Source organism: Panthera pardus, unplaced genomic scaffold, assembly GCF_024362965.1.
Source record: "Panthera pardus isolate Hobbes unplaced genomic scaffold, ASM2436296v1 HiC_scaffold_2, whole genome shotgun sequence".
Classification (NCBI taxonomy): domain Eukaryota; kingdom Metazoa; phylum Chordata; class Mammalia; order Carnivora; family Felidae; genus Panthera; species Panthera pardus.
In genome coordinates, this window is record NW_026526765.1 from 58,211,553 (window position 1) to 58,233,233 (window position 21,681).

The 21,681-nt window shown below is 43.7% G+C and overlaps 1 protein-coding gene and 1 long non-coding RNA gene across 20 annotated transcripts in view; one reads left to right on the forward strand and one right to left on the reverse strand.

The window, feature by feature from the left end:
• Positions 1 to 14,109, reverse strand: part of LOC109267457 (uncharacterized) — a 28,191-nt gene extending 14,082 nt beyond the window's left edge. The window contains exon 1 of the long non-coding RNA XR_002080111.2: positions 14,038 to 14,109. This is a non-coding gene — a long non-coding RNA (uncharacterized LOC109267457). The remainder of the gene's footprint in view (positions 1 to 14,037) is intronic.
• TENM2 (teneurin transmembrane protein 2) overlaps positions 1 to 21,681 on the forward strand; it is a 1,291,038-nt gene that overhangs the window by 1,053,972 nt on the left and 215,385 nt on the right. For all 19 annotated transcript variants that reach the window (XM_053907069.1, XM_053907085.1, XM_053907075.1 and 16 more), the window contains one exon: positions 18,203 to 18,325. In XM_053907069.1, the coding sequence (XP_053763044.1) occupies positions 18,203 to 18,325 (123 nt within the window). The remainder of the gene's footprint in view (positions 1 to 18,202; positions 18,326 to 21,681) is intronic.

The window sequence follows — 21,681 nt, forward strand, 5'->3', positions numbered from 1 at the left end:
GTGGAAAGGACATTGAAGGTCAACTCTGAGATCATTGGCACTTCATTAAGGAGTTTATCCTAAGTGCATGGGGCTTTCTCAGAAAAAAAGAAATACAGTCTTCTTCTTAAATCTAAATAGGCTGCTGAGAGGCCATGAAACTGGCTTTTTACTTCACTAAAACTATCATATAATTTACCCAGAGTTTCTCAGGCACCAACCATCACTTCTGTTAACAGATGGGAGAACACAAAGCAAAAGTTACTTAGTTCCACATCTTGTCTAGAACTGACCTTGCCCCTGGACTGGCTTTGTGTGTCCTAAATCCGAGCTTGGGTATGCACCCCATAGCTCAGGGTTATTTCTTGGATACTTGGTGCTGAAAAATTCACTGCTGATCACTAGAATAAGAAAGTGTTGTCTAAAGAAAAATTGAACTGTTTGGTTTTCCTACTTTAGGAAATATAATAGAACTTCAGCTTTGGGCAGCTTGACCTTGTGTTAAATATTCTAACAGAGAAAAAAATCTCTGTATAAGTTTTGTTTGTTGTTTTGCTTTTGCTTCTGGTTTTATTGTTTTCCTCTGTGTGGAATGTTTCAGCAACAACTGTTTGTTCTTGCTGTCTAAGAAGTTCAGCACACAGGTACTATAGCAGATTTATGGGGTAGTAAGAAGACATCACCTATTACTTTCTGTAATAAACTTCCTTCCAGAGGAAAAGAAAAAATGGCTGTGCCTTGACTACAGAGCAAGTTTAGTAAATATTTATAGAGATCAACGCCATTGGTGAAAATGGAGCTTGCAGAGATCTTTAGGTTCCAAATGTTTAGCTGAGACTAAGGAGCAGCCAACCTTACAAACTGGTTGTGGTCAGCCTCCCAAGAGGAGGAAACCAACACCCAGCCTGAGAGATGGGTACCCACCAGCTAGTTAGTCTCACGCTGACACTGTCAATATCAGATTGCTCTAGGAGCTTTGGCAAGAGTAGACTCACAATTTGATCCTAGCTGAATTTTCTGATGAATTCCTGAAGTCCCACCAAAGGATCAGTATGATTGATAAAAAGAGTAACCCATGTGCTTTACATAAGACAGCCAGGCAGTTGTGAAACTTTGTGGAAAGTGTAGATGCTTGATACAGATTCCCTTCTGGTCAGACAGCCAACCCATCATGGAGAATGGGGAAACCTGAATGACTCACATCAGTTCCCTTGGTGATAGGGTTGGCAGATTCAACATAGGATGCCCAGTTGAATTTGAGTTTCAGACAAACAAAAAAATAATGCTTTTAGTATAAGTATGCCCGGAATACTGCATGGGAAATTCCAATTTAACTGGTATCTTGTATTTTTATTTGCTGAATCTGGCAACTTTACTTGGTGGCCAGGTCTATACTCAACACTCTTCATGTCTTATCTGGGTCCAACCTGGCACCCAGACAGAGTTCACAGTGTCATCTTACAGTGACTGGCCCAAGGAAGGCCAGTGACCCCCAACCAAGACAACCAGAGTCCTTGCCTAAGATGCCTATACGTGAATTTGGAAAAATAAAGCTCTCTTCTCTTTGGTGGCCCAAGGGCATGGGGTTATGATTCTGGTATTCTTTATGACCATTGTCTCCATCTCATGGAGAAAGCCAGAGAAAAAAGACAGGGCTTGACTGCCCAGCTACTCCTTCACTTTCATGAGCTGTCTTAACAGCCTTCCAATAATTTCCCTTTTATGCTTAAGCCAAGTCAAGCTAATCCCTAATATTCCTAAACTAATACATAGCTCAAACACCTGAGTTCAGCCTCATGGACTATACAAAAATGGACTTTCCATGGGAGTGCTTACGGACAGGTATTTACAATAAGATGCCCCCACCACAACTACCGCAGTGGATCATTAGCTTTGGGTGGCTCTGTGCCTGATAGCAGGGAAGGGGTTGCAGTCTTTCTGGCAAACAGACCAGAGATCCCCCAAGGCCCATCTGCACCTGGTCAGCACCTCCATGGCCAAGGCTAACCAGAGTAGAGGGGGAAACCTTCCCTTCTTGCCATCTCAGAGCCACTGTCTACAATACCTTCTCTCTAAAAATATCTCCCTTGCCCTAATTGGCATCATGCCTAAAATCTCTACCTTTAGAGTTTATATGTTTGACTTAAATCATTAATCTCCTCTGTAATTGCACATCCATTAATGGTAGAAAATGTGAGCGCTTGGGAGAGCTGTGGATGAGTTCACATACCTAGTTCCAACAGATTTTTTTAAGTTCTCTGGAAGTGGTTGATAGTTTGGAAAGCACAGTTCTGAGAGAATTGGAGGGGAGTCCAGGAAACTTCCAACGTGATGGGAAAGCATTCATACAAGTGGCACGGCTGAGTTTGGAAGTGACAGTGAGTCTGTCTGATAACTGTCCGTCTTGGACAGGCAGAACAGACACAGAGCAGATACTGAAAGGGGAGCAGACATGCTAAGAAGAAACTTTACCTGCTTGACCATTTTGCTTTGGCCCAAGTCTGGGTCTGGCATTTTTTTCCATCTTTCCACCCTGGCTTGAATGTCTCTTTTCTATATTGCTTCTTCCAGACTGTTTATGACATCCTGCCCCTGTAGGCAGAGACCTAGTGCACCTGGAGGGAGGGCTTGGGGCTCTCTCACCTTCTCCACCTTCCTGGAAACAGACAAGGGGAGCTTGTTCCTTCCCTTCATGTTACCTTTCCCTAATTGCCATCAGCCTTGCTTCACACACTTCCAGTGGGTCACAGGCCTGAGAGTTCATCAGAAACACCCACAGGTCCCTCAATCCACAGATACCTGGGTCCCGCACCTGCTGGAGTTTCTGATTTGCTGGTCTGGAATGAGGCCCAATAATTTGCATTTCTAATAAATTCTCAAAGAATTCCGATTCTGCTGGTCAGGACTGGCCAGGACTAAGTTTTTTGAGGACAGCTTTGTCTTAGTCATCCCTGCACCCCCAGAGCCTAGCTCAGCACCAGGCACAGAATAGCAGATTAGGAAATGCTTATTAACAGAGCTCTCCCACACGACACAAGCCTTTTTCCTGTTACGGCTCATCACATGAGCACCCTGAATTTGCAGATATCAGGTTAAATTCAGAAAATATTGCCATTTAATGTGTTTTTATGCAGCGGTTCTCCAAAATATTAACATAGGAGAGGATTTGAGGTGGCGATCCGAGTAGAGAAAGGGAGGCTTGAGGCCTTTTCTTGAAGCTACATTTGCATAGGAAACACACAGGTTTTACTTAGAAGCTGTATATTTGTGGTTGCTTTGGAGAAGGTTGGTGGAAATCATTAAGAATTCCCATTCCTACCCCAACTGCACCTCCCAAACGCTGCTTAGTGCTGCCAATGATACCACACGTGCATGAAATATGTGATTCAGGTCAGCAGGTCTGAGACTCCTCTTTAAAGCATCACTCCAGAAGGACAGCTTCAAGTCAGCGCAGTAAGGTGGAAGCGAATGAGATCAGGGATCTGTGGTTCTCAAAAATGATGCCTGGCCTCCCTGCCGAGGTACTTAACCCCTCTAGGTCTCTGTAACCTCTTCTGTAAAATGAGTCTGGAGGACATGATTCCAGTTTTCCTGCACAGGATTCTGTAGTTTTCATTCAGAAGGCAGGCCATCTCCAATTTAGGAATGGACTACTTGCTTGAAACCTAGCTGTTTGGAATCTGAAAGATACCTTTTTCCAGGCGAACAATGTTATTTCTGACCAGTCCGTGGCACAACTGTTGCTGGCTGAGCTCTTCACGCTGTGTCAAGCTGAGCTAAGTGCTTTGCCTGCCTTGTTTCATTTAGCGTGGCAACCCCACTGTGAACTAGGGACTTTTAACACCCCCACTTTGCAGATCAGGGAACTGAGGGTCCACAAGATCAAAAATTAAAAAGCACACTTTCCCAGAGCCTCACAGATACTAAGGTCCAGGGCCTAGACCTGGATTTGAAGCCAGGTCTGTCTGATTCCAAAGCTACTCTAACTACCATGTTCTGTTGTTTCCGCAAAAGTATGTTTTATCCAAGGGGCGTCTGGGTGGCTCAGTTGGATGCTTACATCCAATTTCAGCTCAGGTCATTATCTTGCAGTTTGTGAGTTCAAGCCCCATGTTGGGCTCTGTGCTGACAGCTCAGAGCATGGAGCCTGCTTTGGATTCTGTGTCTCCCCTTCTCTCTGCCTCTCCCCTGTCTCTAAATAATAAATAAATGTTAAAAAAAAATTTTTTAAGTATGCTTTACCCAATATGTCTGAAATACAGACTCCAGCCTTTAGGTACAAGACAGCATTCTTTTTATGATACTTGTACTGTAAGTGGCAGAAAGCATTGGAGTTCAGAGCTCTGAGCCAGAGTCCCCAAGTTCAAAGCCCCACTCTACTATTATTGACAGAATGACCTTGAGCAAGTTACTTAATCTCTCTCCCATACTTTCTTCAGCTCTAAATGGGTATAATAAAAGTATTTGTCTTTAGAGCTGTTGTATTAAGTGATTAATTTATTTAAGATGGACCATGTAAAACTACTGATATTCTATCACAGTTGATCTATCAGAAATGACAATTTCATGTCTACATATTTAAAGTTTTTAGAACAGTGGCTAGCATACAGTCAGCACTATATTAGTGTAGGCTGTTATTCTTACTGAAAATTGCATTTAGGGTTTGCAGTATCTGAGGTATAATGATTGCTGGTGAATTTATGAAATAAGTAGAAATTGCAATGCCCAAGAACACAACTGTGGTGGTATGGACTATGGAGCCCCTCCCCCACAGGGCTGGGGAAAAGGCAGGTGGGGAGGATGGGGCTCTTGGATTCTAACAGACTCCAGACTCTCTTGGCATTACCTAGCATAAGATAGGAAATCCTCAGCAGGAACGACTGATTCCATGGATGTAGCCTCCCTGAAGCAGTGTTTGTCCTCTGGCCCTGAAGAAGTGAAGAAAAACCCACAAGGTGGAGGGGTGGGAGGTTAGGTCTTGTGTTTTGCTTTTATACTAGAAATATGAGGTAGGCATGGGGAAACCTTCCTTCCAGCCTGTTCCTCTACTGCTCCTCCCTTGTTAGACTGCCACTGAGGACAGAAAACACAGAAATAATGCTTGGCCTATGGGGACAGAAAGACAGAAGTTACAAGTTCACATTTCCCCAAGTATGGTAGGCATACCACTGGTAGAACCTACAGGGTATGACCTTGTGTGGTATGTGGCCTTGCTGTTTTACTTCAATAGTTATGTTTACTTGAATGTATCACAAAGCCTTATAACTAATACAGCAAGCGTTTTATTTCACAGATACTATTTTGGGATGAGGCTGAATGGATTAGAGTTTTAAAAAGGGGGACTGCTTTTTAAATGTGGCAAGGATGTGCCAGTACAAGTGGCTCTCAGCTTTAGTAAAAGTCATGACCATGGTCATTGAAGACTGAGGTGAGGGAAGCCCTGCCAAGGGGTGAAGATGCTTCTGCACATGTCTGGCTCTGGCACTTAGCAGCTGTGTGGGAGTGGGCACATTATTTAATCTCTCTAAGCCTCCTTTTTCTCATCTGGAAAATGGGAATAATGGTTCCGCCCTCAAAGGTGCCTGGAGGCAGGGGGTAGTGATCAAGAGAAATGTCTCTAGAGCAGGTAGGAATTGAGAACCTGGCACAACGTCAGAATTCCATACAAATCGCTTATTACTATTACCGTTATTGCTCTTAGCCTGGCACACCATAAGACCCAACTAATTAGTTTTTAAACTCAATTCCAAACCATTCTTTCATTTAGAAAATATTTATTGAATGCCATTGTGTTTAGGCCTGATGCCACTTGCTGGGGCAAATTCCAAAAAAAGGAGATGAAGACTCACTCTCGCCCATGAAGGTGCTCCCAGCAGGGAGCAGGTAGGATAATCAGTAAGTAAGTAATTACCATTTAAAGTCATAAATGCTGAGGGCCTGAGTGGCTCAGTCAGTTGAGCATCCAACCAGCTCAGGTCATGATCTCATGGTTCGTGAGTTCAAGCCCCGCACTGGGCTCTCTGCTGTCATCACAGAGCCTGCTTGGGATCCTCTGCCCCCTTACTCTGTGTCCTTCCCACCCCACCTGGCACGCACACACTCACTCTCTCTCTCTCTCTCTCTCTCTCTTTCTGTCTCTCTTTCTCTCTCTCAAAGATAAACACAGACAAAATAAGGCCATAAATGCTGTGATAGATGTGGGTACAAAATATCCTGTGAGCACAGAGGAGAGGAGCCTAGGAAAACCCTGCAAAGCCACAGTAGTCTAGAACTACTCTGTCTAGCAGCCACATATGGCTACTGAGTAGTTGAAACTTGGTCAGTGTGACTAAAGAACTGATCTTTCACTTTATTTTCACTGTAATTAATTTAAATTTTAAAACTGAAGCAGTAGAAAACATTTATCTATTTAATATACTTTTATTATTTTGGAAGGACCATGTTTCACTTTAACCACTGAAAATTTAGCGTCTGTATTGAGATAAGCTCTAAGGGTAAAACACCAGATTTGGGAGACATAGTGCAAAAAAAAGTGTATAATACCTCATTAACGGTTGTTATGTTGAATGCATACTGAACTGATAATATTTTGGATATAGGGTTAAAAAACATAGTATTAAATTTGTTTTTACTTACTAATGTGATTACTAGAAAATTTTAAATGACATATGTGGCTTGCATTCTGTTTCTGTTGGACCAGAAGCAGAATGCAAATAACATTCTGGGTAGAGAACCAGAGAAGTTCAGAGGTTAGACCCAACTCTGGTTCCCCTGGGCATTTCTTTCTGACAGTTCTGGAGCGAAGCTCAGAGGATCTGGGGACACTAGTTAGGAGGTTATTCCTGGGGCTGCAGAAGGACAGTGAGGTCTCTGAGAATTAGTCCTAACTATGGGATTGGGATGCCAGATTTAACAGTTTTAAAAACAACAACTGGCAACGCTCCACCTCGGGCGTGTTCTGTATCTGCAACAAGCCTCAGTTGCTTTATCTGACAAATAGGGATAATAAAATACCTACCTCATTGGTGTCCTGTATTAAAGTAAAGATTAGCTGAAACCAGATAAGACCAGAAGGGACACAATTTAGAAACTTAAGTCTAAAAGAACTAAGTAGTAAAAAACGAGTGGGGGGATTTCACAAACAGGTTCACCTTTCTTGAGCTCGGAACATGCAGGACAGGGAGAATCTCTCTTCCCTGGCTGGGATCAGAGGAGACACCAACCCCCACCTGGAGGTGAATTGGATTGTACCAGAATTGGGATCTTTTAGAGATTGTTTGGGGGCGGGGGGAGGAGTGGAGCACAAGCCAAAGAGGGGAGGGCGGTTAATAATGAACAATGTGGAGTGTCTTTCTGCTGTCATCACAGTGCTTTGTATAAGCCAAAAGTGCCACAGTAGTTACCATGTTGCTACCTGTTGAGAGAAATGTGTACCTTTAGCAGGAAAGAAATGTGTGGGACTTGAGTGTCACATAAAACCCCTGAAATTAGTTCTATTAAGTAAATTGTCACAAACTCAAAATAAGTCTAATTGTGTCATTTATCTAATTGAAGATGAAAATGTAGTTCTTCTTTTACAATACAGGTGGCTTGCATTCCAAAAACAAAGTATCCTTTTTTTCTTCTACCAGATAATCTTTCTCTCAGTAAGAAGCTGACCCTGTTATGTTAAACATATCAGAGGACCAGGACTACCGGATTTCCGGGTTTTTATTTCCTCCTGTGTCATCAGGCTCTGAGAGAAAGAACTAATTTTTTAATGCAATGTTTCTTTCCATTAGAATCAACTCTAAAATGTTTCAGGTTAGGCATGTAAAATCCACTTAACTAAAAACCAGTTAAGAGAAAGATCAAGCCCAATTTGCTCATACAAGATTTTTTATTTCTGAGTCAGAAAAAAAAATCCTTGAGAGAACCATGTCAGAAATTAAACATTGAAAAGAACACTAGCAGTCTCCCCGTGTGCCTAATTTGGCTTTGCTGAACAAATGACCAAATTGACATGAGAATTACATGCAGGATTTGCTCAGCATCCTTATTTCTCTAACTCATTCCTCACTCCTGAAATATTGCCCAGTTTCTGTGCAGGAGGGAGCCATGTCTGTATCGACCATGGCATCCTTGGACCAGGTAGAATTAGAAAAATGGTGATTTTAGTTTCTTGTTGTGAATGAGCTCCTGCAGTAGAAGCAATTTGTCATAGAAACCCGATGTAATGAAGTTAGGATTGGGAAGGATCATGATACCCATTTTGTTGACTAGTTTATAAACAGGTTATTTTTGCTCATCCCTTACCTTGCAAATAGTAGTAATAAAAATCTTAAATGGCTGAGAGAAGGAGGCTTCGCTGAGGTCCCCTCATGTTCTCTGATAAGGCATTGCATTGCACGTAGGCCTCAGAATCCTTTGTTCTTTAAAGAGATGGAAGAGGACCATAGAGAGAGCACCAGACAAAAAGTTAGGAGACCAAGCTTCAAATCCTGGCTTAGCTAATCATTGGTCATCATGACCTTGGGCAAGTCATTTCACCTACGTGAGGCTCAAGGTCAGTATCTATACAAGAACCAGACCAGATGACCTTTGAGCTGGGTGGCTCTGCCGTTCTGATATAATGCAGAAAAGAAAGCCAAAGAGGTTTCTCAGAAAGGGGATTAGGCAAATGCGGGAAGAATATCTAGATGAATAAACATCCCCAGTCTTTCCTGGTGCCTGGAGCTGATATTTGTCCTGCTGTGAGCTGGAATGATGCGATGCGCAGGTGTTAGGTGTCATGGCCCAGGTTCAGGTCACACCTTTCTACCACTTAGCAGCTGCATGTTACTCCAGCTCTCTGAGCCTCAATGTCTTCATCTGCAAAATGGGAAAATATTATACACACTTGATAAAATTTGCGCCTGGCACACATCAAGAGCTCAATTAAACATTAGTTACAATGGGTCTCGTTGTAATGGCAAAATGACCCAAGATATAGCAGAAAGTAAGACACATTTCTTGAATGCCTTCTCTGTGTTCGATACTCACGGATTCCTGCCTCCTTTATACTAACACCACATCGTAAGGTCAGTTTGATCACCCTCTTCCCTTTGTGGCCAAAAGTGCACACTTGGTTCTATAAACACCTGCCCCACCTAGCAGCCGTGTCTGTATGGGTAAATTTCCAATACTGCCTCCCATCTCTCATCTGTAAAATGGAAAGAATAATAGTACCTACTTTAGACTTCTTGTAAAGGGTAAATAAGATAATGCGTATAAAGCTCTTAACACGATGTTAGGCACTGAGTTAGTACTTTATAAAAATGCTAACTTTTTCTTCTAGCTAAGAAAAGTGAAGCTCAGAGAGGTCAATTAGTTTGCACAAGGTCATCTGCTTATGAGTAGTGGAACGGGGATTTAAACCCTGATAGGAATGAGTCTCAAAGACCCAGGATAGGGGGATGGTTCCTCCTTCACCCCATTCCTAAGGCACCCCTGGCTTTGCTATTCGTTTTTGGCTGCTTGACTGTAGCCTCCACAGTTCGATCAGAGGGTTCATTGGAAGCAGTTTGATTGGGGGGGGCGGGGGTGCCTGGGACTCGGAAGGGAAGCAAGACCAGATCCTTCATTTCTTCATTTACTGCAGCCGAGGGAAGAAACGTGCCCTAGGAATATGGCCAGTGCCCCAACTGCCACCTCCCTGACGCCCCTCACCATGGCTTCTTGCAAAGCCGACTTTCCACGGGAGAGTTCCCCCCTTTGTTCCAGCATACACTGCACATCTACCAATCAATATGACATCTTATCCTCTAAAACATTCATAATGTCTGCTTCCTATGAGTCTGGTGGCCGCATGCCGCGTGCAGCCTGCATCACCTTTCCTTTGTAGTAAGTGGTCTTGTGGACCGGCCCCCTCTTTAACAGGGCTGCCGGGTGCTGTTCTTTAAAGAAAGACAAATATTGTTTGGGTTGTCAACACTGAATGACAAGCTTCTGAGGGAGAAGAAAGATGCGTTTAGGTGTATGCGTGTGGATTGCGGGGATGTGTTTTGCTATCACAAAAGCTCTTAAAATCCGAGACCATGATTTATTTGCTGAATAAAACCTACTGATATTATCATTCTCTAAAGGTATGTTGATCACATGGGTCCTTTCTTAGAGAAAGAAAGGCTTTTATTTTATTTCTTTCCTGGGAAAAATAGCGGCAGGAAAGGAGTCATCTGGGTGGGAAATGATACCCTGTGTGGCGAATGGCTCCAGGCATGTGTTTATCTGCCTGAGGATAAGCTGGCTCAGTGGACAATGGGACGCCTGGCCAGCATCGCCAATCCTCCAGGGTACGTTCCTGGAGACTGTGCACGAGAAAAAGACAGTAGCTGTGAGCATGTGTGTCTGTCTTACATATTGATCCACCTGGTGATGCTGAGAGCAAAGGGCCTTGTTAGAGGTCACCTGAGCACACCAGACACCACACCCCCACAGTGTCCAGAGTTACCACCTGCAGCGCACAGTGGCAGGTGTAAGGGGACTCGAGGGGTAGGAGTTACATCAGCTTGGGGGCCCCATGCATCCTGAAGCTGCAAGGGGTCCCATTTGTTTCCTCCAAACACAGGAATTGATTAATCTCATACGACTTCCCACTTGCTGTACTATCCTGAGCCTGTCATGAAAATAGATTAATGCGCTGGTTCCCTCCATGTGGATTCTTCTTGTCTCCAGAACACGCTGCTCCCTGGTCTCAGAGCTGCCTCACGCAACTGTCACCTTGTTCTCTTGGCAGACGTGCAGGAGGGGACAGAAAGCCTCCCTGCTTTTGCAAGGGACGAGCATTAGGAAGGCAGAGACAAAATCCCTGTTTTAGCCTCATGGCTGGAAGATAAGAGAGTGCAGATAGAGGTGTGAATTCAGGTGCATTTCTCCAAAGCCCCCTCTCATTTCCGCTGGTCCTGTCAGGATTCTGGTATCCTATCTGGGCCTCATTCTTCCTCTTCTGTGTCATTCCTGGGCCAGAAACTTTGCAACCATTTTGGAAGCTGCAAGCTGGAAGTTAGACACAGACAAGTAACTTTTCAGAGCATTCTTGGGAGATAGGTACACAAATCCCATTACTAGTAAAGGGATTTGTGGGCATAACTTCCCTGCAGTGCTTTGAAAATTCATTCCATTCAGTGTATTGCAATACAGTGGGGGCAGGGGGAGGGGTGGAATAAGAGAAATAATTCCACCAAGGCAGTTTGAAAGGGATTTTTTTTAACTCCTTTATATTTAAATTTTTTAAACTCCTTTAAGACTTAAGGCACTTCCGTGAATGTTATCCCACATGGCTTTGTTTGTATCTCTTCTTTTAGGCAGAAGGTAATTTAGGCACGACAGTGTTCCTAAAAAGGATACCATTAATCCACTGCAGTGGGCCCCCTCCTCTCTGAGGAAAAGGCACCGTATTCAAGGTCCCCAAAGGATGACAAGCAAACTGACCAAGGAAAAAGTCACCAAGCATATAGATTGCTAGCCTGCCTGACTGAGAACTGAGGTTGCCAAACAGATTTATTTTCTATTGACAATCGCGATTCCTTTCAGTTAAGTAGCAAGCTGGTCGCTGACCAAGGACAGATTTATCAGAGGACTAACCACTGCCTACAAAGGGAGGTGTCTGTTGCTGAGTGAGCCTTGACAGTATTTAGTAAGTAATTCTGTAGCCCATTGCCCTGTTCAGTCTTGACTAAGTAGCGGTTCACTTAGAGAATTAGGGGCCTGATGGCCTCTATTGAGGACTGTTGAGTAAGTCAGTAGCAGGGCAGTATGGGGGTTGAGAGCTCTGACTCTGCAGTTACATGTGTCTGGGTTTAACTTCCAGACTTCCTGGTGACTGGTTACTGGCTGTGTGATCTTAGGCGTGTGACTTAACCTCCCTAAGCTTCAATTTCCTTATCTAGAAGAGGTAGACTACATTACCATGTCACTGAGTGAGAATGGAAATAAATAGATTTTCACACTCTTTAGAATCTTGCGGTGTTCATCTCATCTCACTTAAATACATGGCGAAGTCTCTCCAAGGGCACCCACTCCCTACCACCCACCTTCCCCACCACCTTGCACTCTCTTCTCCCACTGACCCCACTCCAACCTCAAAGCTCCCCCAAATGTCAGCATGAATTGCTTTTTCACTCCCTTTGGGCTTTGGCTCAAATGTTACCTATCGGACACCATCCTTGACTGGTCTACATCTGAACAAAAAACTGAATTACTCACCCCCAGGCCCTGGCATCTCCAACCCTATTCATCCTCCACTTTTCATTTGTGTGTGTTTAGTTTCTATGTATCCCGCTAGAATGTAAGTTCCATGAGAGCAAGGAACTCCTTCTGTCAACTTCTTTATTCCTGGAGCCTAGAACACACCTAACACACAGTAGGTGCTCCATAAATATTTGCTGAATGATAAGTGATGAATAAAATGATGCAGTTAACATAATTAGCCCAGTACCTGGTGCATTGCCAAAATAATTGTTAATTGTCAACATCCTCATGGAGCAGGCTCATCTGCATGTGTTAATTTTGACTACAGCTTACAAAAGTGCCTTTGCAGATTTCCTGTGCAAGTTCAGGGTTAGTGTTTGTGCATTTGAGCCCTGATTATTCTGCTGTGGTTCTCTCCTCTCAGCAGTGGCACTTGGGGAATTGGCTACACTTCCCACAGGAGTCCTGGCATTGTTGACTAAATTGGCTGATGCAGTTGGGGGGGGGGGGGGGGAGGGGCAGGGAGTCCCAGCCTACCTGGTCTCTGAAGGAGCTTTGCCATCATCTCTAAGGCCCTTGTGAATCTGACCGCATGCTGAGCTATAAGACCCAGCAGGCAAGCCTCCCTCCTCCCACTTCCTAAGCTCTGCTTGGCCTCAAGCCTTCCATTTTCAAAGGGAAAGCCCAATCTCTTCCTCCGGTTATGTATCGACAAGGCTGATCTTTAAAGATACCCCCTGCTCCTGGAGGCCTGCTCAGCAAACACAGAGCATCCGTGGCCCCCGTGTTTGCCCTCCTTGACAAGCAGGGGCTGAGCAGCTCTCTGAGAAGCGCTGCTGACATATTGATTGACTCTCTTGTCAGGTTGATCCTCTGCCAGCCAATGAACATGGAAGGTTCTAAGTGGCACCCAGCAGGACCCACACATACCCTAATTACTATTTCAGACAACCCCCATTCCATGCTGCCACTTTTCAAGGCCTACATCTCCTGTCCTTGCAGTTGCTGGGGAATTCTGTTACCTGCAACCAACCCCTCTCCCTTAATCTTCACTTGATTACCTCTGAGTATTTCTTTTAGAGCCCATGTGACACAAAAACAGGCAACTCCGCTAAGGAACTATCACCCTAACTCCAAGTAGGTCTGTTTATTATTCTTGCTGAAATCTGGAATCTGTGTGTGGTCTATTCATCCTGCTTTGGTTCACTTTCAGCTCTTGGTGAAAGTTTTCTCCAATTAGCCAGGGAGATACATTCAGAGTTTGGCTGCTTATTGTGTTTTTAGTGGCTGATTTCCCAGCTACCACCTGGATTACATGAACTTCCACTTGGAACCTTTCCCTGTTCCATCCTTGCTGACCCATGGAGCCCACTGTTCCATCTGAGGGTCTCCCTGGAGCAGAGCCTGTCAAGTCATGATAAATTGTGCATTTTGGCTGCCGACAGGGGTGAGTCACATTAGGGAGAGGACCTCCCAAACTCATTTCACTTCTGACCCTAGGATGGTCTGAACAGGACCTTTTGGGATGAGCTGCTAGAGCATTTGTGGAAAGTGAGAGAGGGGACCACCCCACTGCATCCAGGATGTCTTGTTGGAGAAAATGTAAGTTGATGATGCCAGTGTTCACACAAAGTCTTGAGACTTTCTAAGTCCAAATTAGAGTGCATCACAGCTGGATATACTATGACATAATATTTAAAGAGCTATTTTTGTGGTTGGTGACCTTAAGTATGTAGTAGTCCTAACTTTTCCTGGCTGGGTTTTAGAAAGGATCCTGACTCAATAAATAAATAACTTTAAGGAATGCACAGAGACCTGTTGTATAAAAATGGAGTATCTTAGTTTACTTACATGGCAGCTCCCCTTATCTTCAGTTTTGCCTTCTGAGGCTCAGTTACCCGTGGTCAACCGCAGTAAGCAGACCATCCTCCTTCTGACATATGGTCAGATGGTCAGCAGGAGCCTAACACTGTGGTCACAATGCCTGCATTATTCACCTCACTTCATCTTATCACATAGACATTTTATTGTCTCACAGCATCACAAGATGAAGATACTTTGAGAAAGAGGGAGACCACGTTCACATAAATTTTATTAGAGTATATTTTTATAATTATTCTATTTTATTATTAGTCATTGTTGTAATCTCTTACTGTGCCTTATTTATAAGTTTAACTTTATCATAGGCATATATGTACAGGAAAAAGCATAGTGTACATAGGGTTCAGTACTATTCTGCAGTTTAAGGCATCCACCAGGAGGGCAAGTCTTAGAACGTATGCCCCATGGAAGAGTTGGGGCTGCTGTAAGCGAACCTATCAGTTAGGGAAGTCTCAGACATGCTGTTAAAACAAAGAACCCCAAACTCTCAGCAGTTTATAACAGTAACAGTTTATTCATTCATTCATTCTGTATTCTCCCACCTGTCAGCCGTGGCTCTGAGCCATGTTATCGTTCCTCAAGACCCAAGTTGACCATGTGGCAGAAGGAAAAAAGGTATGCAAAGTGTGTGCTGCCAGGTCATGTGGCCATATCTGAATTCAACAAGACAGGAGATATCACCCCTTCAGGAAGAGGTGCTGAATATGGAAAATGGTCATTCGTCAACCACAGTGAGATTATCATGAGTTTCAAGCAAAAGACCAGGTTTGCTGAGATCCCATTGCAAACCAGAATTTTCACCCAAATCACTATGAAATATGAAGCAGATAACCACTTCCACTGTTATCTTCCTCTGATTGTGAAATCCCCAGTGATCAAACTTCATAGTCAGTAGTTTCTTTGTCTATGAAATGGGGATGGGGATAGTACCAACCAGAGATGTGAGTCATACATCTTAAGGTAATATCTGTAGAATGGCTCCTAAAGTGCTGGCCATAGAAGGGGTTCAAGGACTGGCAGCAGGTACTGATAACACTAGTACCCAAAATAGCTTCTCTTTGTAGTCTTGTCCCTATTGCTGCCAGCACTGTTGTAGTCCACCCTTCACGCCTCTCTATTAGATATTTTTGATTTGTGAGAGTATAATGTCCTACAATCCAGCCCCTCATATCTAACTCCATGTGTCATTATCTATTCTGGTAAACATTTATGGATGGAATGCCTTCTATATTCAAGACATTCTGCTAGATCTTCGAGGGTGTTGTGGACACTTGACCTCTCTCAAGCCCTCAGCAGCCATTATTCTACCTGTAAAGGGAAATATTTTCAGAAGGTGAAGGGAGAGATTGATGGAGACACGGATTTCTCAGCCCCAGCCATATAGCAAATCAGTAGCAGAATAAGAAATAGAGTTCTCATTAGTCAGGAAACTCATTTACTTCACAGCTCTCCTGGATCTTCTTTATCCTAAGGACACTTTAGTCCATCCCCATAGGCCAGAAAGATACTCTCATTTTCTTACTCAAGTAAGAGAGAAGGAATAGCTGACCAAGAAAAAAAAAAAAAAAAACAAAGTACAAACAAAAGCCTATTTCAGCGTCCCTCCCAAAAAACAAAAGAAGGTGGTTATACCCCTGATATAATTCTCACTTATTTGCTTAACGTTCAGTTCAACAACAGAAAATATGCCCAAACTTGAGTTTCATTTTTTTGCCTCGCTTCTGCTGGGATGACAGAGCTTACACTCAGCAGATTTGGCTCTTCCCCTTTGCCTGTCTCCATCTCACTTTCTTATTTCCTTTTCACTTCTGGGAGTTGTCTGAGCAGTTACTTGTCTCCTCTGACCCTAACCCTTCTCACCCCATCTCTCATCTTCTTGTTTTCAGAATACTTTTCATTTTTTTTTTAATAAAAAGATGCTATGTAACCCGAAACAAAAAGGGAGGGGTGAGCATTTCTGCAAACAGAACTTAGTTTCATGAATCCCCTCCTTATGCACAAGAAGATTAGGGTATTGTCTGCTTGCTGTTCTCTCGAAGTTGAAGTTGACGGTTGCAGTATGTTCCTCATCTTGGAGTGCCAAGACTGGGTTTGCAAAGAGGGGAACAGCTTTGAAAAGAGATTCACACTGATGGGGCGTTGGGCAGATTGTCATTCTTGCCTGATAGACCCACAGCTTCCTTCTCTAGATGAGAAACTCAAAGCTTTGTTAGGCCTGAGCCCAGCTGCACCTGCAGTACTGGTCTGTGTCTATCTTAAAACGCAGGGAGACCCTTCATGAGGGAACCACACCTCCACTGCAGCAACAAGCAGGCTCAAGGCAAGTCCCAAGACCCAAGAGCGACATTTAAAAAAAAAAAAAAAGGGAATCATTTTAAAATAGCTAATTCCTTGGCTCCCTTTCACCTGGTAATTACAAATCAGAAGCTATCGTTATCTCGAAGCAGCCACGATTAGTTCTCATTTCCTGACCTCTGTACAGTGAAAATATGTCATTATTTGAGGCAATAGAATCCGGTCTCTTCAAGTGAGTGACCTACATATAACGGATAAACTGCAGGAGAAAATTAGGCGTTACCTTGACAGAAAGTGTATAGTAAATGTCACTTATTCTTATTAGTATTTATCATCTCAAAGAGTTGCCTTACACTTCAAAGTAATGTATAGGGGGAAAAAAACATGGCTCTGAAATGGGGAAGTATGCAAAAAAATAAAATAAAAAAGCAGATATACACACAGGGACACCTTGGCACATTAATCTGCGGCCATCAATCTGAGCTGTATTGTTTGAAGATAGGTTTTTAACCTTAATAGAATGCAGCCTGACTTTAAGTGGTGGTAGGCATGCAGAATTAATTGCCGTGTGAACAATTTCCTAAGCATTGTTAATTGCGTTTCCTGTGGTTAATTGTTTCTCCCATCCCACATCATGCCCCGAACCTTTCCCTGTCAACAGCCCTTTCTCTCCTGCAGCGCTGGAACCCTAGCAACAGCATCAACCTATGTCCGGTTGAAATGCCAGACAGACACAGTGTGGTTATTGTTTGAATGGGCAGTATGCAGGGGAGTGTACTCCTTATTTATCTGCAAATGAAGCATTTCTTAGATGGGGACTTTGAAAGAATACAGGTGTTTGGGATTTGCCTTTCATTCCACATAGCAAAAACAACTCCCCCAGAACCATGGAAGATGGGGTGATTTGAGCTTGAGAAACCACCTGGGAAGTGGTGAGCTGGCACAGGGTGACAAGAAAGACAGGAGGGAAGGAAGGAAGTTTGTGTTGAAGGTTTGCAGTACACGTGGAAATAAAGCAAGAGTCCTACAAACATGTTTGTCTCATTAGCAAAGATAGCACCTTGGCACTCCAGCTCCCTCCGTCCCCGTGGGAAAGCGTGGGTGCCGGTGCAGGGTGTGAGAGGGAATCATCATAGTATTTTTGTGAAAGGACCCCATTCTGCAACCACCCCTGAGCTTTTTCTACAGTGGGCTGAAAGGTACCCACTTAGCAGGAAGAGAGGTGGAAAGGAAAGGCAGTTTGAGAGCTTGAACTAGAATGGTGAGCTTACAGGGGCCAGTCCAGCTGTGGGCAATACTTGCTGCATTGCTGTTTTAGTGCAACTACAGTCTCAGCAGCAGACCATCCCATCTGGGGAGCCTTGTTTTGACACTGACTGTTTTGAGTAGTTTGGGGGAAATTATCCTTGTCAACGCCCTTGGACCCTCAGTCTAAAAACAGCTGCATCCACAGTGTGGGAGAGGTTGGATGTGATGGAGCAGTATTCTTTACAGCGATTCCAGAGGGACATTTTCTCCTCCATGGTAGAGAGGCCTGAACTCTGATTCCCCCTCCTCTTCTCCCCACCTTGGGGATCCTCTCACCGAAGGTGGTGAACAGCAGCACAGGGAGAGGAGACCTAATCACCCGGATCTCCTCCCTTTCTGTATTTAGCTAATCCCTGAGGCCTGGGGTAAACTGGGGGGTTTTTGTTGATGTTGTTTTTGTTTTTTTTTTTGTTTTTTGAAGTGCAGCTTCCTTAAAAGGCAATTGCTTGGAAGAGGCACCTGGCCCTCCCCCCTTGACATTTGCATTGCTGAATTATCTATTCATATTTTCATTACTTTGTCTCTCCTGCAGCAATGCATCTGCTGGGACTCAATTGGCAACTGCAGCCGGCAGATGGACACACCTTTAACAATGGGATAAGGACCGGCCTACCAGGAAGCGATGATGTGGCAACAATGCCATCTGGAGGCAAAGGTGAGGTTACAGCTGCTGCTTGCCCTCTTGAGGTCACAGGGAAATTCAGAGCTCCCGCCAACCGGTTTAGGTTTTCTAATCCAAATATTGGAAGGTACACAAAAAGGAAAAGAAATTGGGGGGGGGGGGGGGCAAATCCATTGCCTTTCGTAGGTGCCCCTGTTAAAATCTGTTTGCTGTTCCTGTCTGTTAGCTGCGTTTGGCTGGAGCCACTGAGAGTTGGCACCCCGCCTTCCCAGACCAATGTGCATACCTCTGCTATCTGGAGCCACTTGAAAGCCTCCCGAGGCCCGAGCAGAAGCAGCAGCAACAGCAGCAGCTGGAGAGGCAGCAGCAGCAGCAGGAGAAAGTCCTGCCTAATCAAGAAAGCAGAGAGCAGCAGGCTGCGTGTGCCGCTAGACCAGAGCCCACTCCCCAGAGGAGAGAGGCAGCCTCCCCAGGGAGGAAGGGCTGCCTGGCAGGGAAGAGAAAGACTCTGAGCTGTTCTGCTTTGGGAGAGAATAGAACAGAGTTTTGACAACTCAGGGAACAAAGCTCTCTCCTCAGAACAGCAAAGGGGACAATGGAGATGTTTATTGAAGCAATCAGGCAACTGTATTCTTGCAGGAAAAAAAAAAAAAATAGGTGCTAACAAGGTGCTAAGAAGGAAGAGAAAAAACAGGACTGTGAGGAGGTAGAGACAGGGGGCAATTAAAAAAAACAACAGCAACCAATGGCAGACTGTGGGGTGTGCTTGAGTCAGGATGGAAATCACAAACAGGAGAGATGGTGTGGAAGGGCTTCTCCAAACACAGACACTTCCACTCTGCCTCCTAGCACATCAGAACAGTTTACCTAGCACAGTTTACCCTCATGTTTCTTAAAATACCCCACAGAGATAGTTCAGAGACAAGAAAGGAAATAACGTTTACTGGACACCTGGTGTGCACCAAGCTAAGCATTGCCTAATTTCAACAGCTGTAAAAGGAAGGGTATCATCTCAGGGAAACCGAGGCCCAGGGTGTTTTGGAAACTTTCCCCAGTCAAACACATAGGCAGGTACAGACTTAAACTCAAGTCTGTGCTCTGTGCATCTTTGGGCAAGTTGGGGTATTCCTCAGCACCATCATTTCCCACAGAGAAGATTCCAGAATTCATCTTCCCTTAGAGATGCACGTTAGTCATACTGAGATGTTAATGTTGCTTAAATTATTCTCCCTGGAGTTGTCCTAATGGCATCGAGTGTAACTTTTTTGTCTTTCTTTGTATCCCATCTTCAAGAATCGCTCTATTCATCCATCCTAATCATAACACTAAATTACCTTTAAGTAAGCATGAAAAAGTTTTATCTGAGGATGAAATTATATGCTTTCCATTATCAGGTAACTAAAACTAGATCTAAAAATGGAAAGTATATCTTGCCTTAACGGATCATGTTCTGCCTTAACTGACCAAAAAGCCTGAAGCCAGATTTGTTGGTCTCTGATGTGTAGTCCATTCCCTCCAGTATTTGACATCATCCACAGCTCCTGTTTCCTTTATGACAGTGTTTCTCTGTGGGGCATTTTTGGCCCCCAGGGGACATTGGGCAAGTGTCTGAAGACTTCTTTGGTTGTCACAGTTAGAGGAGGTGCAACTGGCATTTAGCAGAGAGAGGCTGAGATGCGGTTAAGTAAAAGGACAGCCCCTACAGCGAAGAATGATCCTGCCCAAGAGGTCCATGGTTCTGCTCTTGGAGAAACGCTTTAGGGGGTCTCTGCTGCTTCTGATCCCTAAGCTCCCTTTAATCCACAAGTCAGCAGCACCCTGCCCCTTGAGAAGAATGCAGAACACACATTTGAAAGTGAATATGCATATTCGCTCATGGGGCACAGGTATATATTTGGTATGTATACATTCTGAAGTTACATGCAAATGCTTCTTAAATAGCATCCTTTACCGAAGAGACTCACAGATTGGCACTAACTTCCATAAGTTAAGGTCAGCCACTCTGCGCATTTGTGATTAAGTTTTGTTTCCAACTCCCACCCCCACCTGAACATCCCATATCAGCAGAACTGAAGATTCCCTGAAGAGAACAAGTCCTAACTAAGAGTACAGTGTCTCTCAATTAAATGAAGAAACACTTTCCACAGTGCCTTTGGAAAGACCAGAATTTTCCCCCTCAGATGCAACATGCCTTTTTAAGTCCTGTAACATCACCAGTTATTTTCCAAATGAGTTTACAAGATAGTAAAATGGTTGCCAAATTGTTGTCCAATGAATTCTGTCAATAGGACTCTTATGAAAAAGTGCGAGAATTTAAAATAAAGCTGAACGAAAACTGGGAACATCTCCTTTCTGAACACCAAAGAGTACTCTTCTTATGACCGAAGACAGCAGATCTCTCAAGCTGCTGTAAAGTTTGGTCTAAAAAAATAACTAGAAAGATTTTGGCTTTCTCACAGCCACCTATGTCTTTTTGAAAAAGTGAACCTCAGGTTTCAATTTCTTTACCTAGTGACCTCCCTCCTCCCCACTCCCCAATTCTATACATTTAGATAACCTGAATCAATTCCCATCGACTAGTTTTCCAGTGTTTCAAAGAGACAATCAAGATATATTGGCAATAAGTAAATTAAATAACACCCCCTCCATTTTTTTGTGGTATACGATAATCCTTCACTCCAATAATGTTTTAATCAAGATACACCACACATTGCCAGGGAGGTTAATCTTATTAAGCAATTACTGGGTAAGTATCCAGCAGAAGCAAATTAAAATGTAAGCAAAACAAGGGTATGTGAGTTCCATCTAAGATGGCACATCGATAGAGATTTCATTACTTGGTCTTTAGGAGTGTTTACATTGCTCAGATTTGGAAAGGAGTCTAATAGACAGGGCAGCCTACACTCTCTGATATGTTAGTGGAAACAAAGCACTTGATTAATTAGTTAGGAGAGTATGTTCTTTGGGCTTTGTCTTCCCTTTTCCATTTGTTGTTGTTCATGGTTTATTTTTTCTCCATTCTCTCTTTCAATTAAACCTTAATGTGGTTGGTTTGGTTGTTGGGTTTCACATCAAGAAAAGGGAGCCCACAGACTGCCAGAATCACTCACCATCTCGAGTGTATTTCTATGTTAAAAGGAATGAACTCATACATCTTCATTACAAGAGCACAGAGCACTTTTTCTATAGATCTGGGATTAGATAAGCCTTGAGAACGAAGATTCAATACAGTGTTCTGACCTGGTCAGATAACATAAGGGAATCCAGTTTGATTGGCTAGGCCCAGAGGCAAAGAATACAAGAGCTTTTAAAGGGCACATCACATGTAGCCAATTTGTGCACTGATCTTAAGAAAGAATAAACTCCCAAGTAGAATTTCATGGATCATT